At 54.2% G+C, this 27942-nt stretch overlaps 1 protein-coding gene across 1 annotated transcript in view; it reads right to left on the bottom strand.

Annotated features, from left to right (window-relative positions):
- The window catches only part of MINDY4 (MINDY lysine 48 deubiquitinase 4), a 116219-nt gene that overhangs the window by 23714 nt on the left and 64563 nt on the right, over nucleotides 1–27942 (bottom strand). The window contains 5 exon segments of the mRNA XM_030308184.1: nucleotides 9454–9521; nucleotides 14943–15008; nucleotides 16079–16142; nucleotides 17955–18056; nucleotides 26953–27041. Of these exon segments, the coding sequence (XP_030164044.1) occupies nucleotides 9454–9521; nucleotides 14943–15008; nucleotides 16079–16142; nucleotides 17955–18056; nucleotides 26953–27041 (389 nt within the window).

Below are 27942 nucleotides of genomic sequence, written 5' to 3'. Positions count from 1 at the left end.
GTTCTGGGAGCAGAGGGCAAGACCCTGGACCCGCGGTCAGAGTGACGGCCCCCCTCAGAGGTATCCGGAGGAAGGGGAAGAGAGATCTCTTCCTGGGATGCCAGCAAGGACCACTTCGCCCAGCTGTGCCCCCATTGAGAGGTCCCAGAGACAATGCACTGTACCCAGAAACAGAACGAAGAGGACACCAGGGCTGGCAGGGCCCTCCGGGCTCAGCACTGTGCAGATGGAAAAATAGATGCCTAGCAAAAGAACATAAGTGGACCAGAGCTAGTGACAGAGGCCAGCCCAGAATCAGCCCCCAAAGCTGGGCTGGGGCTCTGCTGCCTCCTCCCAGTCATTCCTTGTCACACATCTCAAAGGGACAGAGGTTCTGCCACTGAGCAGCTTACAATGCTTGAGCCGTGAACCTGCAGAATCTGTCATCTCCCTCAAAGACACCATCCTCTCTGAAGCCTCATGAGGCCAGAAGAGCAAAGGCCCCCATCTCCATCTTTCTAAGGGGGAAACTAGAGAACCAGAAAGGAGAAGGGACTTGCAGTCTTATGGTCTTATGGTCACACAGGCAGTCAGCAGGCCAGGACTGTGTCCCCAGTGCCAATGTCACACAGTGTCCCCTGTGGCCTGGAACACGGGATGGTCAGCCTGGCGGGCCAGCTCCAGGCAGATCCGGGAGCCTTCAAGCCCCACTCCTGGTCCCACCCTCCCTGACTGGGGCATGGCTTGTCCCTTCACCCTACAACCTCCCCAACATGCATCTGAACATGTGAACCTGAGGATCTTGTACAGAAGTTTCCGAATAAGCAGAAATATGTCTAAGTGGCCTAGAGACACGGTTCCAGTCTATAGTCAAAGCCACTCACCTAAAATCAATGTCTGCGAGGTGGAGTCGTGGCCAGCTCGGCCTCAGACTGGCTGAGTGACCTCAGGCAAGTCCCTGCCTCTCTCTCAGCCTGTGTCTTCACTTATAAAACCAGAGGACTGGAACAAGGGGTCTCTAGGGACCTTCTGGGATGTGAAATTGTCTGGTTCATGACTCTGATGTTTAAAACATCAAGCCTAAAATGGGTGGTAATTAACTCAGGAGGGTCAGGCCAGACACCTCCCCTCCACCTGACCCCAAGGTGGCGCCAGGCCCCAGGGCCACCACCACACCCCCACTCCGCCCCCTCCCCTGAGAATTCTGTTGACTTTTGAGGACAAATCAGTAGGGAGAAGGGCAGCTGTGGAGCAACTAAGAGAACCTGGGCTCTGAGGTCAGGGGGCCCTGGATTCAAATCCAGTCACTGCCACTTCTTGGCTGTCCCCTCTCTGAGGCTGGTTCCCCCAGCAGGAGGGGTGGGACAGTGCCTCCCTCTACCACAGACTGCTGTGAGAACTGAAGGACATGAACTATATAAAGCATCTGGCATTTGGTAAATGTCACTTCCTTTTTCCTACGATAACAACAATAATAACAACAACTAAAAACACAATGACCGAGAGGTCACGATTCCAGTAACCTCAACTACTCGTATCGCGGCCAAGAACCCAGAATACACGGAGGCTTGCGAGCGGTCGAAATTTAGCTACGAATATCTAACAAGGATTTGGGTAGAGTGGATGTTGACTATTTTCCCAGGAAGGCCTGCAGGGAGTGGGCGATGAGGCAGGACACCTGGCTGTCAGGTGCACTGTGTGACCTTCAGCAAATGGCTTTCTGTGTCATCCCCTGCCGGGGACAACAATACGCACATCAAAGAGTTGTTTCCATAAGGGTCAAGGCCATAAAAGGGCCTGCACACTGCAGAGAGCCCCACAAGTTGGAGGGGGTGGCTGTTATTTCCCCTCTCCAGGCAGGGCCCTGCAGAGGAAGGGCCAAGGTGCACGGGTGGAGAGAAAGGAGCCGGAAGGAAGGGAAAGCAGAGGTGTCCAGGCCCTTCCCAAGCTGCCTTCCGCCTCACCACCCACTAGACCTCTCCCCACGTGCTGGCACCGTCCTTTCCAACCAGACCTTATGCAATTGTTCTCTGCAAACCCCACCACTGGCCTTTGCCTGCTTTGTTCTCATTGCCTGCCAAAACCCTTCCCACATATCCCTCAGAGCCCTGCTAAATGTCACCTCCTCCATAAAGATAGCTCCTTCGTCCCAGGACAGATGTGCCCCATCTCTCCTCAGCTGGCCCTTTCCTAAGAGCACTCGCCAATGCTTTTCCTGCGACTGGTTTGTCCCTCCTGGCAGAAGGACATTGAGGGCCAGGGTTATGTTGTGTCCATCTGCCCCCCCCCCCACCTGGCACCCAGGCTCTAACTCTGCAGATGTACAGCAAATGGGCCCTACATTATGTGAGCCTGGCCCACACCCGTCCCAGGAGAAGCTCTAAGGAAGGCCCTGACGGAATAGGCTCCAGAAGCTGAATCCCAGGAGATGTGCAGAGGCAGGCGGAAGGAAGCTTCCCACCCAAGCAGCCAAGGTTGGCCTGGAACAGAAGATTCTTCCAAAAAGTTAATTGCTTCTCCCTCCTCCTGAGGCCCATGCTCTTTATCTGGACACCCAAGCCCTTTGAGGAACATGGAGGTATAGCTCTTAGGTGAATGGGTAGGAGTGCTAGATGCACAGAATGTCAGGACATTCTCTCAGCTCTGCCACTAAGTCCAGTGGGGTCTGGGCTTAGTCGCCCTCCTCTGCCATGGGAGACTCAGTGCCCATGGGCAGACCTCCTGCCCTCAGCCCACACCCACTGGCACTCACCAGCCGTGACTTGCCGCCCTAGCAGCCTGGAACCAGGCTTGCTTTGCCCAGACTATGCCGGCTGAAATTAAATGGAGAATGAAGCTGTTGGACCGCTTCTGGTTTGGTATGGGCCTACTTGGGGGTCTTGGTTCCCTCTTCTCCTTCTAAGTCGGCAGACACACTGGGGCAGTACCTGTCACTCCTCCCCCAGTCCAGATGGGGATGCGGGCACAGGGTCTTAGCCTGGAAGCCAGGACACTCAAGGATGGTGTCAGCTTGCCACCAACCTGCCCTAAAATCTTAGATCCTTGGTTCCCACATCTGTAAAATGGGATAATGGCCTCAGGCCTCCGGGCCTGCCCCCTTGGGTTACTGCAAGCCCCAAAAGCCCAAGGTGACAATGAGGACCTCTTTCTCCTCCACCTCCAGCGAGGCTGGGTCTCTAGCCCCTGCCTTCCATGTGGCGAGAGGGCTTCACAGGGCCCCCAGAGGGAGCCAGTGAGATCTACAGGACACGGCTCTGGTCCACTATGGAGGGGACACAGGAGCAGGTGGCCAGAGAGAGGAAGGAGGGTCAGTGTAAGGAAGTGGGGTATGAGTGGAGGGTCTCCTATTTCCAATGACAAAGGTACCCACAGCCCTTTGGGTCTATCTGCCGCGCATCACCTTGGCCTCTTCAGACACATGTGCTAAAAGAGCTCACTAGCATGGCCTCTGCCCTAATCTGAATCAAGGTTAAGCTGACTTGGAGTTCGATGAGGAAGTCCCTCTCTTCCTGTTCCCTAGCTATATGCAAAAGATGTTGGCATGTCAGGTAGGCAGGGCCCTTAGCCACCATGTTGGGTCTCTCATGCTGCATGTGGGAGACCCAGGTGAGGGAGGCCAAGGGCTTTGTTCAAGGTGCACAGAGCAGTTGCTATCTGTGTGAGGTCGGGGCGCCTGGTCTGGGTGGTTCTGTGTGCAGTACATTATTCTGGGCTGGAGGAGTCCAGGCGGGTGCAGCGGGAGGGTGGAGGAAGAACCTGAGGGGTATCCCATCTACCCCCTCCCATCACAATAGCACATCTGGGACCACCAAGCCTGGGATTCTCAACAAGAATAGCCCACTGCTCAAATCCTTATGCCACAAGCCCACCCAATGCGAAGGTGGTCTCTGACTCAGTGAGTTCTGCTGGATCTGGAAACGTTGTCCTTTCTTTTCTTCATTTCTGAGAGGAACCAGTGGGGGCCTCCATTAAAGCCCAGGTCTGACCCGCCCCCAAACTCACATCTTCCCTCCTGTTCCTTGACACGTCCCAAAATCCAGTGCATCCCTTTCCCAGCCAGCGTGGTACACCTCTGTGGGTTCTGCCTGCCTTCTGGGCCCCCATGACGGATAGAGCCCAGGCCCGGCCACCAAAGGTGTCAGGAATGGGGTCATGGCTGCCGGCAGGGCTGAGAAGTGCTGGGGAGAGGGCCTCCTCTCCGCTGGGCCCACCAGAGCCCACCACACAGCAGGGACCTCCTGAGGACACAGACAAGACAGAGGGAAGAAGTGTGACAGGACAGAAGGAGGGACGCGATGTCCCAAAGACACCGTCTGGTTCCTGGATCCAGCTACTCTTAAAGCCCTGGGCTTTTGATATGAATCAATTAGCAGCGCTGTTTTCTGCTTACACTGGCTAAGAATCAAGTTTCCATCACTCGCCTTTGCATTACCAACACTCACAGTTGGCTTTCATTTCAGGGCTATTTCCACAAAGAAAGAAAAGGTGCTGTTATTTTTCCTCTCCTGGAGAAAGTTACAAAGAGCAACAAAGCCACCATGGTGTGGTTGCTACCCCTCACCGTGATGCCTGGCTGGCGCTGTTAAAAATTACTTCAGCACATGACAAACTACTGCCTATTTTGGACTTCCAAGACTGCCTTTGGACGGCCCAAGTTGCCCCTGTAGCGAATGCCAAGGGTCTGAGGCATGAAAAGGGTCTCTTCACAGTTGTTTCCCCCCACCACCACCCAAGCCTAAGCCACCCAGTGGGTATCTCCGGGGCCCTCCCCTATGCCAGGCCCTGGCTCACTGCTGGCTCCCTAGGGGCCGGAGCACCCTCGCACTGCACTGTGCAGGTCTGGCTCTGAGCCAGCCAGGACCCCAGGGCCCTGAGCATCTTTGGGACTCGTGAGAGCATGCTGGGGAAAGTTCTAGGCTGTGTGGTTTGGAAAGCGGTGGAGCTAGGTAAGCATGAAAGCCTGTACAGATTTACTGTAAGCAACTCAAGATCTTAGGAAGGAAAACAGATGGCTTGAAATCAAGTGGAAAAAAATAAAACCTTCACAGGGTTTTGCAGTGAGCCCTGGTAAACAAAACTCAAAGGCCAGCTTCGCTACTATTCTTTCAGCCTCTGACGGAGAAGTGACCAGGCTGTGCCGGGCTGCGTGTACATCTGCCCTTGGTACCCTCACCCTGGTCCCACCCAGAGCTGGCAACAGCCCATGGATAGAAGGCACTGACTTGGGTGTAAGGCCTGTCCCTGGACATCAGGCATGAGTCTGAGACCCTTGCTAGGAGGGAGGGGCGGCCGTGTGACCTTCATAGCCACCAGCACCCACATCACCTCACACCCAGCCCCACAACCTCACAGAGCCCTCATGCACACACACAGGACCACAAATGCACACTGTGTTTGTAAAGAGTGGGTGATTCCCAGCCCCACACTCCTCTCCTCCTCAGCTGCACAGCACGTGATCTGAGAGACTGCCCTGTCTGGGCTACCAGGACAGGTTTTCAACTACCCAAAATGATAACAGATCACCCTGAAATGGCATCAAAGGGTTTGGCAATGCTGAATCTGAACCCCAGAGCAGGAAGGCCCTCGGGGATGGTCTGGTCCTATGGCTGTTAAGCTTTGTATGCAGAGCTGGGGTTTCTCCAAACAGGGGTCTCCTGGGGCCAGGCTGGAGGCTGGAAGGGGCAGGCAGGGGTTTCCGCCTCCCCACCCCCTTCACCCTACCTCCCCTGGGCTCTACTCAAAACAGTCCTGGCTACATCTGCTTTTCATAGTGAGCCTGGGGATACAGTGTATTTGGAAAACAGTCAGATGTCAGGTTCACAATAGAAAGAATTTAAGTGGCTCTAGTTGCACCCCCCCCCCGCCCCGCCCCGAGGCCTAAGGCACAGGCTGGGTCAGCCATAAACGTGCTGGCAACAGAGCAGAGGTGGGGACTCAGGTGTTCCAAAGCTACATCGGCAGCCAATGAATGGGATGCTGTCATAGGAGCCGTCACCCACTGGGCCACCCCGGACAAGCCTGTCAGCTCAGCCTGACAAATGGAGCCTGTGCTGGATGACATCCACCCCCGTGTGCCCAAGGGTCCACAGAGAAAGGCCTTTGCAAGTTGCTAGCACCTGCGGCAGGCCAGGATGGGGTGGCCTTTCACAATCCCAGGACCGTTATCACTGCTAAGTGAATCCCAGCAAACCTCCAGCCAGGTGTGGCATTCCTCCTGAGAACGGGGATCAGAGGCTCTGGGGAGCCGCGGAAGCACCGCTGGAGCGTGTGACTGAGACGTAAGGGGCCTAGACCAATGCAGGAGCTCCCCCTTCTAACAGCTTCTTCAGAGGAGCCCAGAAAATGCCAGCAATGCTAACGTGCTATTTCAAATAATGTCAGCGTGACTCTCTCACAGGATCTGGGCACCATTTCGAGGGGCTCCTCTCCTCCTCACCATCAGTCCTGTCTTTCCTCCATACACTTGCCACCCCTTTTAGGAAGTCCCCCAGACCGCAGGAAGGAATGGCCGGCTGCACTCCATGATGTCACCAGCAGCCCTGTACCCAAAGCCTGCCCCACTCCCCACCCGAAGCCCTCAGACAGTCTCTCTAAAAGCGGTTTTGAGCTTGAACAGATAAGAGCCGAGTGTCCTCTCGAGCACATCTTTGGTTGGCACCCTCCCAGGCAGGGACTGGTTCTCCCGCCTCCACTTCTCTTGCCCGCTCTGAGCAACAGCACACAGCACCCAGGGAGGCCCCGGGCAGCTCAGGAAGTGCCTGCCAGGGTGGGCACCACCGCAGGTGGACCCATCACCACTCGCAGGGCCTCCCCGCGGCCACGTCTGCACCACCAGGCACGGGGCCAAGACTGAGGGCAAGACGGACAGGATGGGGCACGAGATGCCTCTGAGCACAGCTGTGACAGGACCACGCCGGCAGCGGCCGTTATCCGAGTGGGCTCCCCACCGGGAGCCGAGCCAAGCGCTCAACATATAAATCTTTATTTAATCTCGTGAAGCAGGAATTAGCATCCCCCTTTCAGAGAGTGAGAAACTCAGGTGCAAAGGAGTATAGAGTCAGGCCTGAAATCAAGTCTGTTTGACGCCCAAGTTCCTTAAACAGAAAACCCAAAGAGTCCTGTCCGGGCCCAGGCTGTCTGGGCTAAGCTGTGTGAGCTTGGGGCAGGTCTCGTTTCTTCACCTGAAAGACAGCGATGCTGACGGGAATCATTAGTGCCACCTAACAGGGCTGCCAGGGGTGGGAAACAAGTGTGCTGTGTAACACGTTGCAGCAAAGGATTGGGCACCCAGGAAGCTTACTAGGTGCCGGTCACCATCGTTCCTGCTGCTGCTGAGAATATCTTCCATGCTGTCTTCTTGGAAGGGAAGGGGAGGCCCAGGATAAGACGAGCCCCCCCAGTGCCTGCCGGGTCCAACGCTAAAGCAGATCTCTACCAGGGAAGGTCCTCAGGAGCCCTGAGTGGGAGGGAGATGGTCTCAACATACTTTTACTCCTTCCTCTGCCCTGAGAGCAAGGGGAAGGAGGTGACTCCAGACGGATCTTATGGGTCTCTGTGCCTGTGTGTGTCTGTGTGCATATGTATGTATATCTGTGTGTATGTTGTCTGTGTATCTCTGTGCATCTCTGTGTGTGTATATGTATGTATATCTGTGTGTGTATATGTCTGTGTATATCTATATGTGTGCATGTGTCTGTGTGCATCCGTGTGTCTCTGTGTCTGTATCTCTGTGTATCTATGTGTGTGTGCATCTGCATGTGTGCATCTGTGTGTGCAGTGGAGAGGAGGGACGTGGCAGAGCTGAGACATCAGTCCTGGTAGCATGAGGCCATGCAGGTCCAGCAGGGCAGCCATGCCTCACACAGATGCCCCCAAGGAGCCAGAGCCTGGGCGGGGACTCAGCCCTACCTGGCTTGGTTGGATGGGGCAGGGAGGGGACAGACACAGCCCAAGTCCTCCTGCTCTGGACAACAATGAAGAGTAGCCTGGCTATGGGGGGTGAAGGCCCGTGCGCATGGAGAAGGCCTCCAGAGCCACTCCCTGCAGGAGCACACCCAGGCTGGTGAGCAAGACCGTTAGCAGCTGCCCCAGTGAGCAGGGCAGAGGCACTCTGATCACAGAGTCCTAGACCTTCAGAGCCGGATGGTTCCCTGTACAGGTGGAGAGACTGAGGCCCAGGAGATCACACAGCCAGATGTCACCAGGCATGGGCCTCCTGAGAGCCCAGCTTCCCCTCAGGTAGCTCAGGGGTCTCACCCACATACCCAGAGACCCCCACCCAACGTGGTCAGGCAGGGATTAGCAAACTTGCGCCTGGGGAGAAGACAGTGTGGCTTATGGTCTCTGGTGCACGTGAGCCCGGGCCAGGAATGAATTGTATCATTATGGCAGGATTAGAAGAAAAATGCCATTAGAAAATCTGTGTGTGCACCACATTTAATAAGGTCAGTAGCAGCAAGCAGCAGGCAGGCCGGCAGCATGAGGCCACAGAGCCCCCGCGTCCTCCTCCTACCCAAGCCAGAGCCTGCGGGGCACAGGACAGGCCCTGGCCCGGCCCGGCCACCAGGAGCAAGTGTCTCCTTCTGCCAGGGCCTCCCCAGCCTGGGCACCACATGGCTACTCTTTCTACCTCTTCACTCCCCAAGGCCCACCTGCATGGGGTTGTTCCCAAATCATCCCCCACAGCAAGCACCCCACAAAATGAAAATTCATTCCCTGGGTCTTCATGGCCTCTGGAGTCTGCTCTCTACTTGGAAAAGGAAGGAGTAATCGATTACACTTTACAAAACTGTTAATGTGCTGTTAATCTGCTCCCCTCCCTGGTGACATAATGCACAGATGACAAATACGGATTAGAGGTCTAGAAAGCTCATGGAGAATGGACATGATGGAGAAACTCCAGCTCTCGGGCAGCCGGGCGGCCACATTTGATAAGGGTACATGGAACTGAAGTCCTCCACTTCCAGGGCCCCCGGGTATCCACCTACCCGTGTCCTCAGGGCTGGCCCTGGACCCAGACCTTGCAGCTTTCAGACTGCCACGGCCTACGGTGAGCCCCCCGTCCTGAGTTCATGGAGGCCCTCAGTCCTTTCCCAGACCTCCGTCTCAACTGCCCATCCCCATCCACGTCCCAGGGGAGTCCACATGTGCTGAAGTATGCGCCCACCGCAGTCCTACGGGGGACCCAGCGGCACTGTTAGCTGTTTGGGTGGGAGTCCCTCCAGGCAGCCCCAGCACACGTGGGGAGACTTAGAAGGTAGCTCTGAACACACATGTACGTAGCATATAACTGCTCTCTCTCCTCCACCAGCCGACCATCCCCTGTTCTACTATTTCCTTCATCCTCTTGACTATGCTCACAACATGCCTGCTATGCACCAAGCTTGGTCCTGGGCTTCTCGGGGGTGGGGGTGAGGCAGCAGCGAACAAGACAGACAAGCCCTGCCTGGGGGTTTGAGGGAGGAAGACACTCACAGCTCCGTGGACCTGGACAGGATGGCAGACAGGGCGAGCAGGATGCATCCGTAGGGACCCGCTTCAAACTGGGAAGAGGAGAAAGGAATGAACACCCACCAAGTCTGCACCCTCTTCTTTTCACCTCCTCAGGGGCCACACCTAGGGAGCAGCCTGAACCTGAGCCAGCTGCCCCAGCTGGGTCCCAGAGGTCACCAGGTGGCTCCATGGCAGGCCCCCTAAACGATGGGGAGCACACCAGCCTGAGTGACAATGGGGGCAGACGCAGTGGCCGCCAAGGTGCATACCAATGACGACCGAGTCCCGGAAGTTCACAATACAGCAGCCAGGGCAGCCTCCCTTACCATGCAAGTGTTTGTCACAGGCCTGTGATTTACAGTAGTGTTAATACTGCCCTCTGCCACACAAGGAAATGGGTCAGATACCGAGCAATTGGCCCGAGCTCACACAGCTGCTACACAGCCCAGGGGGATTCCAGCAGGCTCTATTTGATTCTGAATCCCTTACTCCAAAGACCTGCACTGTGTTAAGAGTGGCAGGGAGCAGGTGTGGGGCAGAGTCAGGGTCAGGAAGGCTGAGTGACCCAAGCCGTTCAAGTACAAGGACAGGTCCTGTCTTGCAAAAATTTTTGGTATTTTGTTCATCATGGGTTTTTTTTGTGTGGATTAATTTGGATATTTAAAAAATATTATTGATACTGATTATTGACGATTTTGGTACCTCCTTGAATTTTTTACCCAAGGGGAGCACCTCATTTATCTCCCCCCGGTCCAATCCTGGGTTAGAGCCCACAGCCTAGAGCCTGGCTGCCTGGGTTTAAATCCTGACTGTGCCACTCCTAGCTCTGTGATCATGGGGACAGTTCTTAACTTCCTTGTCCCCAGTCTTCTCACCTGTGAAACAAGGATAATTATACCAGGACCCACTCTCATCAGGGTGTTGTGACGATTAAGTGAGATCATCTTTATAAAGCCCGTAGGACGGGACCTGCCACCCGTGTGGGCCGTTAGTATGGTGCTAGCTCTGCACTGCCCACCTGTCCAGTAGCCTCCTGCGAAGGGTTACATCATGCTGACTCCCTAGAGAAACGCCATCCCCCAGCTGCAACTGTGTGAAGACCTTACGTATCCCCCCTCTCGGGATGACACCACTTCTAGTGCGTTGTGGATGAAGACGCTGCCTTATGATGGTCAGTGTTCCTTATGTGTGGTCAGTTTCTTTTTGGACTTGAAACCAGACCCTCAAACACGTTTGTTTTGCTGAAACAATAAGAATGATATCATCGATCCCCTTTCCATTTTGCCCTGGTTGCCAGGAAGCTCAGAGCCAAGTAAGGTATTCAGCTGTGGTAATTATTTCAGCTCAAGCTTCTGATAAAATTATCTTTTCTTTCCTTCAAAATACAGTCTTCATTTCCATACTGCAACTCAATTCGTCATCTAAAAAATTATTGTGTGGGGCACCTGGGTGGCTCAGTCAGTTAAGCAGCCGACCTTGGCTCAGGTCACGATCTCACAGTTCATGGGTTCGAGCCCCCTGTCAGGCTCTGTGCTGACAGCTAGGAGCCTGGAGCCTGCTTCAGATTCTGTGTCTCCCTCTCTCTCTGCCCCTCCCCTACTCATGCTCTGTCTCTCTGTGTCTCTCAAAAATAAATAAATGTTAAAAAAAATTTTAATAAAAAATAAAAATAAATAAAAAATTGCTGTGTGAACTTTCGTGCCACGAGGAGGCTCCCTGACAAGGTTATGCTTGTGAACAAGGTGGACGCGGATCTGCCTTTGTGGGAAGTAACTCAGGGAAGAAAGAACAAGAAGCAACTTGAAAAGGAGGGGGAAATACAGGTGCTCTGCAAACACACAGAAAGGGCCTTCAAGCAGACTAAGGATTTAGGGAAGGAAGGAATGCAAAGGAAAGCTTTCAGGAGGAAGTGATATCCAAACCCAAAGGACAAGAAACAATCAGAAGAGAGGGAATGCTGTTCCAGGCAAGACGAACAGCGAGTGCAAAGGCCCAAAGGCAAGAGAGGGCAGATTTACTGTGGTTGGAGCATAGAAAAGCCCCAAGAACATCATCTTTTTATAATAAACTTTTTTTCTAGAAATTCATAAGTAACAAAATATTCTGGTGGGGGGGGATATAGAAATGGAACAAATAAATCAACAACAATCTTATATCAACCTCATTGTAATTCTCTGATCTCAAACCAGTCACTTAACTTCTGCTCTCCTCGGTTTCTCCATTTGCAAAACGAGGATGATGAATCCCTACTTTGCGTATTTCCTTGGGTTCCGGTGCACGTTCTAGGAGACCACGGCTGTGGACATGCTCTGATGACTGCAAACGGTAATGCTGATGCCCTTGTACAGCAGGACGCGGGCCCAGGAGGGCCGGTGCCCTGGTCACAGCTCTGCTACTGACCTGCATGTTGCCTCAGGGAGTGACAAAGCTCTCTGTCTCCGCTTCCCCAACCAACTGCTGCCATGGACCCACCCATGGTGTTGGGGGAGCCATGGCACCCTCTCTGTCTGCTTCCCCCTCAGCCACACCTGCAGCTGCAGGGCTGCAATGAACCAGGGGACACAGAAGCCCGCTGTGCACCCCAAGTCTGCATAAACATGGAGAACGGTCAGTACTACGTGGGCCAGCATTTTCCATAGTCCTTGGAACAGCCTCAAGGGGAGCTTCCCATGAGCTCTGGATGTGCCCCTCTGTGCAGACCGGCTAGCAGGGAGAAAAGACGCCTGCCTGGGGCTTCTGGCCCCCACCAGAACATGACTGAATGGCACCAATATTCCATTTTGTTAAAAAATAAAAAAACATTAAAAAAAATTTACTAAAATTATCTCATCAAATCCAAGCTGCCAAGACATGGGAGGCCACAGGGCAAGGTGCCTGCATTGAAAGGAGAGCTCTCCGGGCAGGCAATTGGGCCCGAAACTGCCGTTAGGGTCCGGAAAAATGTCTGGTGCCATTTGGGAAGAAGGGGCCATCCTCCAGCGCTGCTCTGGCCCTGGGGAGAGCGAAGCCCACCAAAGAACCCCAAAAGGAGGCAGGGGCGGAGGCTCGCCCAGCTCGCAGGGGGCAGCCAGACATCTCACCCGAGGGTGAGCGGTAATGAAAACACAGCAAGGAGGCTATTTATTTTGGGCAGCGATGGTTCAGTGTTCGTTTCCAGGCCTGGCACGAGGAACCCCTCTTAGGCCCAGGCCATGAAAAATGAATTTGGTGAGGGTAGTGCTGAGGCAGCTCAACGGCTTCCAGAAAAAACATAATTACACTGTGGGGGAAGGCACCACCTTCAAGGGTGAGGAGGACCAAATACTGACCACTGGTACACAGGGACCAAAGCCAAGTGAGGAGGGGGAGCCACTCTGGAGCCAGAAGAATGACAGAAAGAAGGCAGCCCCTCCTCAGCACAGGCCCACCCTCTGAACCTCTTCCAAAGTCACTGTCTTGCTTGGGCTTCACCGAAACCCCGGGGTACAGACAGAGGGAGGAGAAAGGCCTCATTTCATAGACGAAGATGCAGAAAACCTTGGTGCTGAGGCATCACCCCAGGGCCATCAGTGGGCGGTGACAGGCCCCAGGAGCATCTGAGCTATTTCCCAAGGGCTCTCCTTTGCCCCCTTGAAGCCTCCAGGGCACCTCCCTCTCCTGGCACCAGTGGCTCCATGCTCCGCTTCACCTGATGGTGTGAACACAGGAGCCCGGGGGCCTGCCTCCCTGGTCAAATCACATGCACTGAGGCGATCAGGCTTTGCTCGTCTTTTGGACGCACTGCTGTATCCTCACAGCACTCTGAGTGCATTTAAGAGTAGAATCCTTGGGGCGCCTGGGTGGCTTAGTCGGTTGAGCGGCCAACTTCGGCTCAGGTCATGATCTCGCGGTCTGTGAGTTCGAGCCCCGAGTCGGGCTCTGTGCTGACAGCTCAGAGCCTGGAGCCTGTTTCAGATTCTGTGTCTCCCTCTCTCTGACCCTCCCCCGTTCATGCTCTGTCTCTGTCTCAAAAATAAATAAACGTTAAAAAAAATTTTTTTTAATAAAAAAAAAAAAAAGAGTAGAATCCTTTCTGCTTATTTAGATTACCTGATGCTTAATTTAGAAGGCATTCTTGTCCATGCATTTAAGTTTCTTCTTTAAAAACCACCGCTGGACAGTAACGAGCTGGAAGTTACCTGCTAACTGCTCCATCTTCCATTTTCTAGATGAGGCAACTAAGGCCCAGTGACTTTCCCAAGGGCCCCATGTGGCTGAGGAATAAGCTAGCAGGGGCCCTCAGGTCCCTGCTCCAGGACCCCTACAGCTGTGTGCACCAGCTGGGAAGTGCACTGCATCGGCAGACAGCCCCCTGGGTTATGTCCGTGAAGAACCAGAGAGAGCCAGAAACAGGGAGCAGGTGGCAGCCAGTCTAGGCCGGGACCCCTCCCATGCCAGAGCCCCTCTCTCCCACCTCCCAGAAAGGCCAGGCGGAACGGTCAGTGCTGGGGACACGGGCCAGGCTCCTCGGACTGAATCATCCCTGGGCAACAGCTCTCGGGCAGAAAGTTTCTGAAGAGTCAGCACCTCGGTGACCGCACACCTGCCTCGCAGTGGTCTCAGGACAGGCCCCATTTTCCTACCCAAGCAGCGTCTGTGACCACTCTTCCCTGGCTCCGCCCAGACGCACAGCGCCTTCAGGGAACAGGAGATAGTAAGACAGCAGAATGTCCAGTCCCACCACCCAGGCTCGTCAGCAAATCTCTAGGCAAAGTCGCCTTCTTGGGAGCCTAAAAGAGCTCATCCCACAGCCCAGAAGGCTGAAAGAAAGGCAAAGAGGCATGTGCCATTTGCTTGCACACCAGGAGAGAAGGCCTCAGCGCCGTTTCTTTCCTTCCAACCTGTCACACAGACGTCAGAAGATGAGACCTTGCAGTTGGGAATCTCAGAGGTCATTTTTTGGCCTTGGCTCATGCTGCACCCTGCCCCTCATTTCTACGTGTCTACAACTTACCAGTCTCAAGGTTACCTTAAATAATCGTGATAGTGGTGACCATTATATCAACAACGAAAGCTAAAATCACTGACCACACTGAACCAGGCACGCTAGTTCTAAGCACCGTTTTTATCAGCCCCATTTTACAGATGAGGAAACTGAGGCACAGGGAGGCTAAATAAGTTGCCCAAGGCTACAGAGCTACTAAGCAAGGGGTGTTACCTGGATTGGAACCCAGGCAGAAGGCTCCAGTAATCATGCCCTTTACCAGGGAGGCTTGGGCTCCTTCCTCCACAAAACCAGTGAGGCTACAGCCCTGAATTCCCACAGTACTTTGTGCTGTTCAGGCCCTGGATGTGTTCCGCCCCATCTCACAGCAAGGGGTGGGGGCACAGATCTCCGCCAGCAGACAGGGTGCTGGAGGCCCCACCCGGCCGGGATATACTGAGCAGGGCCTCCGTAAAGAAAGCAGACAGCTCTACCATGCACATCCCCCCAAATAAACCACTGTTCATACCTGATGGATGCTTTGTTGAAGAAAAGTCACCAGCTCCTCATAGCAGGTCAAACTGTGCAGTGTGAGCTGAGGAGACACAGACCCACAGGGTGAGCTGCCCAAGCCCCCACCGATGGTTCCACGTCCTGGATTATCTTCCACCACCCCGGCTTCAGCAGCTACAAAACCCACTTGGAAATGTCCCTGTAGTCAGACGGGTGACCTTGAGAGCTGGGGCGGGGAGGCACACAGGCCCAGACCCGTGTGCAACTTAAAAGGCTGACAGGGTCCAGCTGGGGTCTCGGCGGTGAATTCCGCCCTGCCAGCCACACCAGGCCTACAGAGCCCTGGAATGGAGGTGTTGCGGAGCCAAAGCCAAGGAGCCCACATTGTGCCTGCCCCCCACTGACAAGCGGGATCTGAGAAGCACCTGGGGGTGCAGGGGAGCCGGGGCGAGAGACCCACCCAGCTCTAAGCCCAGCAGGCAGTGTCCTGAGTTTGGCGGGAAGCTGCGGGTATGAGTCTCCTTTGCTTTCTCAGGCAGGATAGGAAAAAGCCATTTGTAGAGAAAACACCCACCAGGTGAGACCCCCCAGTTAGGATCCCGGGGCCACATGCGCCCAGACTCAGGTCAAATGAAGCAAACTAGGTAAAACAAAAAGTCCTCAGTGCAGAGGAGGTCCACTCGTGGAAAACGTCACTTTGTATTCTCACGTCTCTCATTTCTTTCCCTTACTAGGTCACACCAGGTCTGGCTTTATGGCCGGTGCTCTGTCCCGCACAAGCTCTTCCCCACCCTCGAACCCCCCTCCCTCTCCATACCACCCCACTGCCCTCTCGCAACAACCCCAGAGAGGATGCTGAAGAGACACAGAGGGACAGAGAGGGCTGCAGTCCGGCCAGAAGGCGTTACGTATGGCCTGCTCTTCTCTGTGACAGGGCGCCTGTTGGCCTCTTGGCCATAAAGCCAGTCCTGGCAAAAGCCCACCCCCGGACTCCTACCTCTGCCCCCACCCCAATCCCAAGTGGAGGATCTGCTAGCCTGGGCTGCAGGGAGGGCTGGCCCCTCCCCAGCTGAGGGAGGATTTACTTATATGAAAGGAGACCGTCCCCACACAAAGCCAAAGGTTGCGTGATAATTTTCCAGAAAGCCGTACTGTTTCTAAGACTCCATCTGCTTTGTATTTCCCTGTTGGACTGAAATGCTGTGTTCCTGAAGCCCTAAAAAGGAAAGGGAGATGCATGAGTCCTCTGCATGGGGAGAAGACATGCCCTTGAGCCAGGGTGAAACCACATGTGCCATTAAATGAGGACAAATAAAAAGGTGGCTCCAGAGGAAAGAACGGGACCAAGGGTTTCTCGTTTCTCCCCCACTTTGTACTCACCCACTAGGCTGGGTCCAAAGAACTCCACTAGTGGGGGTGGGAAAAGGAATGGAAAAAAGACGGCAGGAGGAGAGCTTAGGGTAACCAAACCCAAGTCCTGGCAGGAGGAAGCCTGCCTCTCACCCACAACTGACAAATAGATTTCCAGACTGAGGAATGCTGACTTGTCCTTCATTTTCAGGGCTGGGAGGAATTTCAGCCTCTGGCCTGAGGCTTCCCACCCTAACCCCACATCCGTTTACACAACACCCTGCGTGTGTAGCCCAGGAAGGCGTGCACTAAAAGTGGGGTTTGGGGCCCACTGGGTCATTAGCCTGCTGCCTGGGCTGGGACCAGCCACTGCCCCTCTCTGGGCTCCTGTTTTCTAATCCATAAAACAGGGAGAAATTGAATTTTTGTCCCATCTGCTTTCAGCACTGCCATGCAGATCCTAAGGGCCAGGGCTAATCCGTTAACTGGGGCACGAGTACCAAGGACAAGCACTCGACAGGAACAACAATAACACCCAACACTGAGATGGTACTTAGTATGTGCCAGACATTGTCCTAAGTACTTCACATTTATTATGCACTATGTATTCATGTGCGTAAATGATTAAACTGGTAATATAGTCACTGATTACATAGAACTTATTTAATTCTCACAGTCACTCTACCAAATAATCATTACTATCACCCCCATTTGCCAGATGAGTAAACAGATGAAGTGCAGAGAGGTTGAGTCAATTGTCCAAAGCCACACAGCCAATAAGCAACAGGGGTTAGCTTCTGGAGCCCCTTCTCTTCAATTTTTTTTCAATTTTTTTTTTTTTTTTTTTTTTGAGAGAGAGGGAGAGAGAGCGAGCATGAGAGGGAGAGGGGTAGAAAGAGAGAGGGAGACACAGAATCTGAAGCAGGCTCCAAGCTCCGAGCTGTCAGCAGGGCTTGAACTCACGAACCACAAGATCTAGACTTGAGCCAAAGCCCACCGCTTAACCAACTGAGCCACCCAGGCGCCCGGGAGCCCTCTCTCTTTAGCAGTGTGCTCTACGGACCCTTCTACCCCACCAGAGTGTAATCTTTGGCCCCCAAAGGCATCCTTTTTACTAAAGCTTAGCCACAGGCCTGGGATGGACTGATGCTCCCACTGTGAAGGGCCAGACTGAAGAGCAGCCCATGTGGACTATGGGGTCCTCCACCTGCGGGAGGATGGAGGCAGTGGGGTAAGTCTCTTCCTCAGTGGAACAGGGGTCCAGGTGACAAAGTGGACAGGAGCATGCTTTGGGACTAGGAGAGCGGTATGAATCAGAGGGTGACTGGTTACCGAGAGGCTGTTTGCCAAGGACACGGGGCCAGAAATACAGAGGGGAGCAGGCTGCCTAGGCCAGAGGGTTGTGTCCCCCAAAGCTCCCCAGGGAGGAAGGCGAGACAGATGCGACCCCCGGCAGAGAGGAGAATGGAGCTGCATGGAGACCCCTCCAGACCTCTCCCAAGCGTGGGGCTGCCTCTCTGGGCTCACACTGGCATGGGGCACATGATAGGCACCCAGGAGGACGCACAGACAGCCTGTTGGAAAGACAATTTCCCCAAGGACAGGAAAGCACACAGCCAGCTTGTCTGCAGCCGTGCCCCACGTGAGTGGTAGTGACAAGGCCCTGAGAAGCGCTTACAGTGTGACCACGGCTCTCTGATGGCCCCCGGCCCGCCACACAATGTCCGCGATGGCCAGGGCGAGGCAGTGGGTCCTGTGGGCATTGGAAGGCTGCAGCGGCCTGAGGAGGAAAAAGAGAACGTGTTTATGCCAGTAGGGACACAAGCCAGGGACCGCGTAGCCCTGTAGCACATAGCCGATTCCTTCCTCTGCCACACAGAGGGCCCCAGAGCTCAGGGACTCCCGGCAGGGCCTCCTCAGAGGAGGGCCAAGGGAAGAGCCCTGGGGGAGGGGCCCCGGGTGGGGCTGGAGGAGGAGCAGGCTAAGGAAACAGCCCAGGGAGCAAAGGGGACCCTGGAGGCTTGGCAGGGCCCGAGGTATGTGCAAGCCAGTGTGGTGCGTTCTGACAGAGCCCAGGAGGCTGAGCTGAAGGCATTCTGGAACTACCGCCACCCCGAGGAAAGGTAGCCATCCCTGGCAAAGGTCTGGTACTGCCCTGACCCAGCCTTGACCAGTCCCAATATCCAGGCCCCTGGAGACAATGGTTTGTGCAAGCAGGTGCCCTTCACTCCCACGAGCCACAGGAAAGGAGGTCATGGGTACAGAGGGGAGAGCAGCCTGCCTTGGTGGTTAGCTACAGGGCGTGGGATGTGGGAGAGGAAGGATTCGGGGTAATCTCTGGGGCTTTCGCGGGTGCACAGTGGTGCTGTTCACTGAAATGAGGAATACAGGCAGAGAGGAGAACTGGGGGAGCAGCTGGAGGTGCCCATGGGACCCCCAGGTGAAGCTATCTGACCCATCTAAAGCCCAGGACAGCAGCTGGCACTGAGTATAAGTTTATGAACCACCAGCATGTGAGGAGTCCTCAGCACTTTGAGTGGCTAAGATTCCCCAAAGAGATGATGGGGAAGGGCAGAGGTGGTGGCCAAGGATGAAACGCCGCCAGAACTCTGGCGTACCAGGGAGGCAGAGGGAGGCAGGAAGTGGCAAGGCAGTAGGGGCTGGGCTGGGAGACGGTGTTGTTACATAGTTTTAGAAGCAAATGGGCTTTGAGCAAAACAGGCAGCCAGCAATGTCAAAAATGGCAGAGAGACGTCTTACGATAAAAGGGGTAACAGAGAAACCCTGTTGTGTGACACGAGCAAGAGGGAAGAACAGGCAACAGCCTGATACAGACACATCCTTCAGTTTCACCTTCCCAGGGCTCCTGAGAGCTGTACTTCTTGCCCACCCCTGGAGTCCATGGATTTCTTCTAAACTCTTAGAAAAATTACATTCTTACAAAAGCAGCCTGTTAGGCTCTTCCTAACAAAGGTGCCTTGATGAAGACCCTGCTGGGGCTCAAAGGAAGACAAAGGGCGGAGCGGGGGTGGTTTTCTATGTTTTCAGTAGCCAACTAACATCTGAGCTCTGTGCTGAGCTGCAGAGGTGGGGGGGAGGAGGAAGAATCTGGAGAAATGGGAATGAGGAGACCTGGACACAGGTCACCATGGTGGGCAGCACGTGGTCACTCCCCAGTGCCTGAGACACAGAACCAGTTGTCTGCATCCAGGCTGTCAAACGACTAAAATGGGAGGTGACGTGACATAGCCCTCCCTCAGTTTCCCCTTCCATAAACTGGAGATGACAAGGGGACCGCGTTCATAGCATTGGGAGCTTTAAGCAAGACGATGTGTGTAAGGTCCATAGCCCAGCACCTGGCACGTGGTCAATATTCAATAACCAATACTTATTACTGTTGTCTTTATGGAAACATCAAGTCCCCACTTTGGCCATGGTGACAGGAAGGTGAACTCCTGACATCTGGTGTGAAAGTAACAAGCCACCCTCAACCCACTTGAAAAATGAAATGGCAGACTGCCTGGTACTTCTGCAGCCTCTGGAGACCCGCCAAGCTCCTCGAGGAAATGGTTACCACGCCATCACCAAGCCAGGCAGCCCGAGCTGTGCGGGGAACACTGGCCCGGGTCACCATCAGCTATGAAAACAAAGGTGAGGAAATGTTGTTCTGGGTTTCCGGAGAGGTGATGCCAAGGACTAAGGGGGGGCCAGGAAGGCAGGGCTTGTCAGACAAAGGAGAAAGGATTGGACATTTATCTCTTTGGATTCAGAATCTATGAAAGTGGGCTTCGTCATCCCCATGGATCCTGTTTCCTGCCCTGCCCCCACCCAGGTGACCGTCATGTCCTGTCAATCACACCTCCTGAGTACCCTTGCCAATCCCCTTCCTGCCCCCGTCCAGGACCGGGATGCCCTGCTCCCCAGCGGGGTTGTTACAGCTAGTGCCCGACCAGCATTCCGCCCCATCTCACCCCTGTGGGCTCTTCCCACATCACAGGTGCGACGAGGGTACTCCCCGGTTAGAACCCTTGCCGTGGGTGCGAGTTGTGCAAAATCGTCTCTGCACTGTAGACTCTGCCTAGAACATCTATGCTGGAAAACCTGCAGACAGGGAACTAAGAGGTCACCTTTCAACATTCACTGTGTTCTACACGAACTTGCTGAAGCAAGTCATGTGCTTGACTGAAAGCTTCTCAGTGTAGCCACAAATGAGATTCAACAGTCCACACATATTGAGTGCTTATCACATGCCAAGCGCGGTTAGAAACACTTCACGTGTATTATTCCATTAGTCATTAAAGCCACCCTGTAATGGCAGTAGCATCCTTGCCCCTTTCAAATGCAAAAACTGAGGCACAGCGACTAAATGATTCATCCAAGTGAACCACACAGTCCGTAAAGTTGGAAAAATCAAAACAGCATTGAGGGAGGAAGGAGAACTTGGGGAAGTGGAACCAACTGTCTGGAGCTCTTGCCTTAGGAATCAGCATCCCTCTGCCTTCGAGCTCAGCTCTTCAGCACCGGACAACACTGGCTCTTCGGTCCAGCCCGTGTCTTCCTGATCTCTCTCACAGACTGATTACAGCCCCTCGGAACCTCTGCATTTCTACACAAAAATCCTCATTCTTTTCACTGGCTTCCTTCTGGAAATGCTTCTAGTCTCTGCATCCTTCCCTGAGTCTTCTCTAGCTTGCTCTCTTGAGACACGTCTTTCTAGAGAACAAAGTGGAAGAGTGCAGTGGTCGGGCCCAGGTTTGGTTCCAGGTTTGGTTCACAGGCCTCGGGGAAGCCCCTCACCCTCGCTGACCTTCGCCTTCCCGCATAGAGGCAGACCCTGAGCCAGATGCCCCCAAGCATCATTCCAGCATTGCCATCTCTGCCATTTAACCAGCCACAGGGTAGACCGGGCTGTCCATGCCGAGGACGAGAGGAAGGAGGCGCTGTGGTGAGTTGCCCCGACTCCAGTTTCACCGGGTTAACTCCCGGCTTTCACCTGCAAAACCTCAATGACAGGGGTGGTCCTGTGTTGTCTTCATCAGTCAGACACACGTTCATCAAACTCCTACCATGAATCTAGCATCCAGCCAGGCTCCTCAAGCAAGAACAGTTTCTTTAAGCACCTACTTCCTCACAGAAGTACAGACTGAAGATACGTGTCTATGGATGGTGGAGGGCATAGGGGAGTAATACATCCTACATAGTTGCTTACACTACTTAAGTCCTTCAGATTAAAGAGATGTTTTGATCCTGATTATCTCGAGATAGCCTACAGCATCTACAGACAATCCAGAGGAAGGCCTGGGAACGACTGCAGGCTTTCTGCTCCCTCTCAGGGTCAAACACTGCTGCAGGGGAGGGGAAGAAGGCTGGTCTGGGGACCATCTGACCTGGAGTCCAGGCCTGGCTCTCTCCTAGTGTCCAGCCAGACAGGCCCTGGGCAAGTGCCCCTCCTTCTCTGGGCCTTGAATTTCACAATTCCAAAGGGGAGGAGGCGTGGGGCCGTCAATCTTGTCTGTGGCTCTCTCTAGGCCTGCAGGGGAGTGGGGCTCATGGTCTTCCCACGGCCAGCCACAGGCATAGCCCTCCTCAAGTGGAATAACACGGAGTCCTGTCACCGGGCGCTGTCCTTCCCGATTGAGGAGAGGCCAGCTGCCGGCCTGATGGAATAGGTCCTAATGAAGCCAGACAGTCCTGCAGAAAAAAACACCATCCCTGCCAAGAGGCCTTTATTTCAGCATGACTTCCCTGGAGGGCGCAGTCACATCCTCCACGCTGCTTTCACAGAACCATTACCCCCATCAGCTGTGAGTGTGGGCGGAGGGTGCGAGGAGGGCCCAGAGTGGGGCAGCTGCAGACACCGCCTCGCCTCGCTGTGGCGAGCCAGGCCACCGTGCTGCTCCTGAAGAGAACAGAGCAGGTCGCCTGCGTTGTTTTTGGTTTTTTTTCAGTTGGGTCATTTCTGAAATCCTGGAATTTCAGAGTCAAAAGGAAGTATTGAAGCCTCAAACCCAACTCAGCACACATGGCCCATGCAGCAACACCAGTGACCCAACCCATCCATATTAAAATTGTATGAATACATCAATCAGACTGGAGGAGCCGGGGACTAAGGTTGCTGCAGGGATGGGACTAAGGTTGCTGCAGGGACTTCACCCGTTGCCCACGTGAGGCAGTGGGTCCCCTAGGTGTTTCCGTATTACTCTTTGTACTCTTCTGTACTGAGTTTTTCCAAATTAGGGGAAAAGGGGAGGGTCTTCCCAGAAGCCCTTTGTAAAACACAGAGCCGCACCTTGGTCACTGAGAATCTGTCTGGGAGTCCAGCATTCAAGTGTTTCAAACTCATGACATCAGCCTCCTGGTGCCAGCCACTCCTGACCTCTCTGGCTCTCCCACTTCTCAGCGTCTCTTCTGGAGCACAGCAGCATGGGATGGCAGACAGGGCTCGGCCATAGGTGCCAGGGGTGACCCTGGGCCAGCATCTTCCCTCTCTGAGCCTCAGTTTCCCCATATGGTCCCACCTTCTTGCACAGCCTTTGATGATTTACAAAGGACTTCATTTGTGTTTCCTTGTTGAGTCAAAGTTAGGCAAGATAGAGATTCACCAATGAGAAGGTGAGGCCCTGCAGTCCAGGTCTCTGGACCCAGCCTAGCATGCCCCACCCTGGAAGGGGCTAAGGAGCACAGAGCCAGGCACCCCTTCCCGCCTCAGCATGGGCACCTACAGGATGCACCAAGACCCAGGCAGCAAGGACAACTCTGGGTGGCCTCTGACCTGCAGGGCCTCACCATCACAAAGCAGCAACCCCAACTCTGCTCTCACTTCTCTCCTCTGCTGCCGGCCCTGGGCACCAGCCCCTTGCTCCTCCGGCCTTTGCTTGACCCAAGTCCTAGCTTGAACCACAAGAACTCTCCCCTTCCACCCCCAATCACCTTCCAGGCCCTGAGGCGGTCTCTCACCTCAAAACCCCATAGCAGGGGAAGGGGGAGAAGAAAGCACAGGACTGTGTGTGTGTGTGTGTGTGTGTGTGTGTGTGTGTGTGTAGACATCTGGTGCCCCTCGCCAATAGCCCGACACCACTGGACCTCCCCCATCTTGTCCCCCTCTGAACTACTTCTGCCTGAGCCCCTGAAAGAGCTCTGATGGATGGACACAGAAAGCCAGCCCACTGCACTCCACCTGTGTGGAGATCAGCCCTAGTTGCAGTGCCCGGGGAAGCAGGGATTGGGAGTGGGAAGGGGAGGGACTTACCAGGAGCATCCATAGCTGGGAGGCTCCAAAGAAAACTGAGGTCACTCTTCTGCAGCATGAATCTTTCCATGCTTCTTAGAGGAGGGGGCCCTGGCCAGCAGGCCGAGCTCTATGGATACTCAACACAGGCCTCTTCTGGTCCAACCAGGCAGACAGAGTGGGGCTCCTTCCCACCTGGAACCCCCCCACACACACACCCCAGCCACTCCTCCTTTCCCCTTCTCCCTCTGCCTACCCACTGCTGCCCCCAGAACCCAGCTCAGCCCCCACCAGCCTGGCTGCCAAGGGCCTTCAATCTAGGCTGGCCACAACTCCTCTTGCAGGGTCCCAGCCGACAGGGAGCCCATGGAAGCCAAGGCCGCACTCCCTCCCCTGCCTCCCAGCAAGGCCTTGGTGGAACTCTCCATCCAGTCGGTGCTTAAACAGAGGTCTGTCAGTATAAACTTGGGCCTGAGTCCACGTTTGGCTGGTGTCTGACTGGCAGATGGCGGGACATGGAAGAGAACCTCGCTTACACAGCTGGCCCGGTTTTCTTTCCACCCAGAGCCCAACTTGCACCCACAACCAGGTTGGCTTTTTGCTTTCCAAGCCCTGGATGCACTCCCTGGTGTGGAGAGCAAAGCGTTCCCTGGAGAATGCACCTGTGGATCCAGAGGCTCGCATACTCCCTTAGTGGTGGGTGGGGTGGGTGACAAGGAACGAAGCCTGCCTTGTGCCCTGGGCAGGAACAGCCCTGCCTGGAACCAACTTAAACACCCCATCCTGACCACTGGGAAGCAATCCCCAACGTCCCCCAAGTACAAAGTCCAAGTTCAAAAGCAGCTCTGAATGAGAAGGGGGCCAAAATGAGTTATGAGACATCTCCCATGAGGGCCAAGGCCAACACTTGGCCCAAGCGGATGGTAAGCCTCCAAGGCCCCTCTGGCAGCATGTCCCTGACCACCATCCCCGGTCTCACCCTGCCCCTCCGAACTCTGCCCCGGCCACCCCAGGCAACTCTTGGCTCCTGGCCCTGCTCTCCCTGCCCTCAGGCCTCTGCACATGTTGTTCTCCTTACCGGAACACCATTCCCCTCCCCTCCCTGTTAGTCTGGATAACTCATGCATTTGTCCATGTGTTCATTCAACAAAAATTCTGAGGGCCTCTTCTGTGGACTAGGCCCTGTGCTGGATGCCAGAGACAGGCTGTGAACCAGGCAGCCCAGGAAGGCCCCTGTTCTCATGGGGTTTGTGTTCCCAGGGGCTGGGGGATTGGGGGGAGCAGATAATGGACAGGTAATGATGTCCATGAACAAGGGTGCCATTTGGTGGGGAGGCCTTGGAGCAGGCCTGGGTTTATCTCAACCAGGGAGGTCTGGGAAAGCCTCCCTGAAGTCATGGCCTCTGTGTGGTGAGGAGCCCAGAACCAAGTACGAGGGGTTTGCTGGGAAGGGGGAAACTGAGGGAGAATAAGCATGTGTGAGGATGTGTGTCAAGCCAACTGGGAGTCCTGATTACCTCCAGACCTTGGTGAGACTCAAATGTCACTCCTCCAACAAGCCTGCCCCACCCTCTTCATGTGTGGGTGAACCCCAAGCTTCCTGCACATCCCCTGTAGGCCTCCTATCTGCCTGGCTCTCATGGTCAGTCATAGGTGCCATGAAGGCAAGGCCACAGCTGTCCTGTTGAGCCGTGTATTCCCTCCAAGCACCTGCCAAGTCCTCCCTGCATGCTTCTTCTGAATGCAAGGAAGGAAGGTAGGCAGGTGGGGACATGTACACTCAGGGACAGTCCCCACACCCTTTGAGGGCAGCTCCCTCATTTAGCAAATTCCACTTAGTCGGGAACATTCCAGAACATCAAGCACTGTGCTGCCTCTCTGGGAGAGTCGGCAGCAGGGTCTCTGTCCACACTGTGGGCAGCACTTTGCTGGCTGGCCTTCCAGAGCACGCAATGGGGAATGGCCGTGCACAGACAGGAGCAGCTATGTGTGGACTGGTCGGGGTATGGAGAATAAGGTGAGATCCTGCTGTGGAAATGTTATATCACTCTGCTTCTGGTTACAGTTCTGCTATGCTGAGAATTAGCATCTTTTAGCTTAAGATAAAACACCTTGATGATTACTTGGTAATCAGACAAATTATATTACTGGACACATTCTAAAATGCCAAGCATGCAAAGCTGCCTTCCCTTGGACCCTGTCTAAGGCAAAATCCTCTAAGCTGGTAAAAGATGTTTCATCTGTCCCGAGTTTGGCAGGATGTCTGGGGAGCCAGCGTATCTCCCAGGAAGCTGAACATGAGTGAATGGGGAATGAGTTGCTGTCTTTATAACATCTAAGCTTTAAAAAAAAAAAAAAAAAGACACCAAAATACGTACATCAAAGAACAAGCCCCTTTAATTAAAATTCAGGAACTGGCAAAACTAAGCTGTGATTTTAGAATTTGTTTAATCTCAACTTTTGGGAAGAGAATGGGGGTATCTACTAGGCAGGACTCTTCTGGGGTGCTGGAAGTAATTTTCTTTTGTGATCTGCATGAGAGGTTCATGAGTGTGGGATTTTGCAATAATTCATTGAGCAGAACACGTCTGAGCCGTGCACGTTTTTGACATGTGCACTTTCCTGCATGCATGTTATATTTCAACTAAAAGAAGAAAGAGACGCACCAGTTCTGTAGGTCTGAGGGGAACTCAGAACAAGCTAGTAACTGGGCACACAGAGAGACAAAAGTAAGACCGCGGTCTCCTCGAATCGGCCATCTAGCCCCAGCCCTGGCCAGCACCTTGCCAATCCCTCCATCTTAGCACTGACCACGCTATAGAATGAGGGTTTTCTATCCATCCATCCCTCACAGAGCATTCTGGAGCATAGAGTGTGCATCTATTCCTGTCTGTATCACTTGTGCCTGCACAGAGATGTTCCAGAAAAGTCTGTTGAGTGAGAGAGAAAATGAGAATGAGGGGGGGTCCATGTGCAAACACTTAAAGCGTGAGGTGGAAAACAAACGGCCAGAGGGAGTGGAAGCAATGTGCCGCGGGGCTGGCTGGAATGTGTGGTAATGGCTGTTGGCAGAGGTGAGGTAACATGGGGTAACATGAGGTAACTGAGACCTGGGCTCAGTCAAGGGGTCAGGGGGTCGATGTGGGTGTGGATGGGAGCTGGGCAGCTACCACAGTCAACTGCTGAGGAGGGGGTGGCCTTAGTTTCGATGCCATTCCAGCAGCTGCTTCCCACGTGGAATGGGACTTAACGACCCTCCCTTCTTTTAGAGGCAAGTGCATACAGGTCATTTCAACTGGTCAGCACTGGACCTGCTAGCCGGTCACCATTTCCCTTTTCAGAAGACGGGAAATATCAGGGAACACACATGCTTCCTTGCTTGTTTTTTCTGGACACTGAGGAGAGGCCTTGGGAAAAGAAGATATTGCTATTATGAGCACTGACTTACCGAACGCAGTCAGCTTTGCTATCTCCTTCAAACAGGAGTTTTTGTAGGACACAGCCTTGGACAGCTGCCAGAACCCCACAGGGACCCCCCTGCAAAGAAGGACACACATTAGTACCAGTGAGGACTGACCAGGGCCAACCTGGCCGTTCCTCCAGAACCAGTCTGCTCCCACCAGTTCCTGCCCCTCCAACACGGGCCTTTGATGTGCTGAGTACTTCTGCAAAGCACTGAGCCTAGTCACAGAAAGGGGGTGACAAAGGCCACGGTGCCCAGCACTGGAAGGAGAGCAAGTCTGCAATGTCTCATGGGAAGAAAACAGGCCTTCACTACCAGTCAGGTGTAAAACCAGGTTCATCACCATAGGTTCCCAGTCATCCAGAGAAATGCTTCCATGTCCACAGGCTGAGGGTGTCAACAGTTTACTCAGCTTCAAGGCCCATCCTAAAGGCCTCCCCTTCCAGGAAGTCTCCCCTGATCACCTCAGTACCCCCTGCAGCAGCCTCTGCTTATGTGAGCAATCTTTTGCCCAGGTGTAGCCTGCCTCAGCACCCATTATGTGTGTCTCTATTGCCCCCCCACCCCACGTTAGAGGAAGAAGGCTCCCTGAGGGGTTCATTCCTATAGGCATCAACAAGTACAAGGAATATCAGAGTAGCAGGTGTGGGTGCCCTTGAGGTGGGGGTGCAAAATGAGCTGAGCTTGGCCACACTAGGGACAAAGGCTAATGGTCTTGGGGTTCTTCCTCGGGCAGTGTGGGGCAGGGGAGCTTCCTGGGATTTGAGAAATGGAACCTCATTGGGCTGCTGGATTTAGAGTATCTTCTAGCCCTTAAAGTGTGTAACTTGGTAAATGTGTACACACCATGTCCAAATCCTGCTCCCGTCTGCCTACACTTCCCTGTCTTGAAAACACCTCCTCCTCACACACTTCTTCTCGAAGCCTCTCCTTTATTCAGGCTGCCTCCTGCCTCAAGTGTCCTCTCTCCAGCCC

Source organism: Lynx canadensis, chromosome A2 (assembly GCF_007474595.2).
Source record: "Lynx canadensis isolate LIC74 chromosome A2, mLynCan4.pri.v2, whole genome shotgun sequence".
Lineage (NCBI taxonomy): Eukaryota > Metazoa > Chordata > Mammalia > Carnivora > Felidae > Lynx > Lynx canadensis.
Note: the sequence above shows the minus strand (reverse complement) of the source record. Positions and strands in the feature narration are given on the sequence as shown.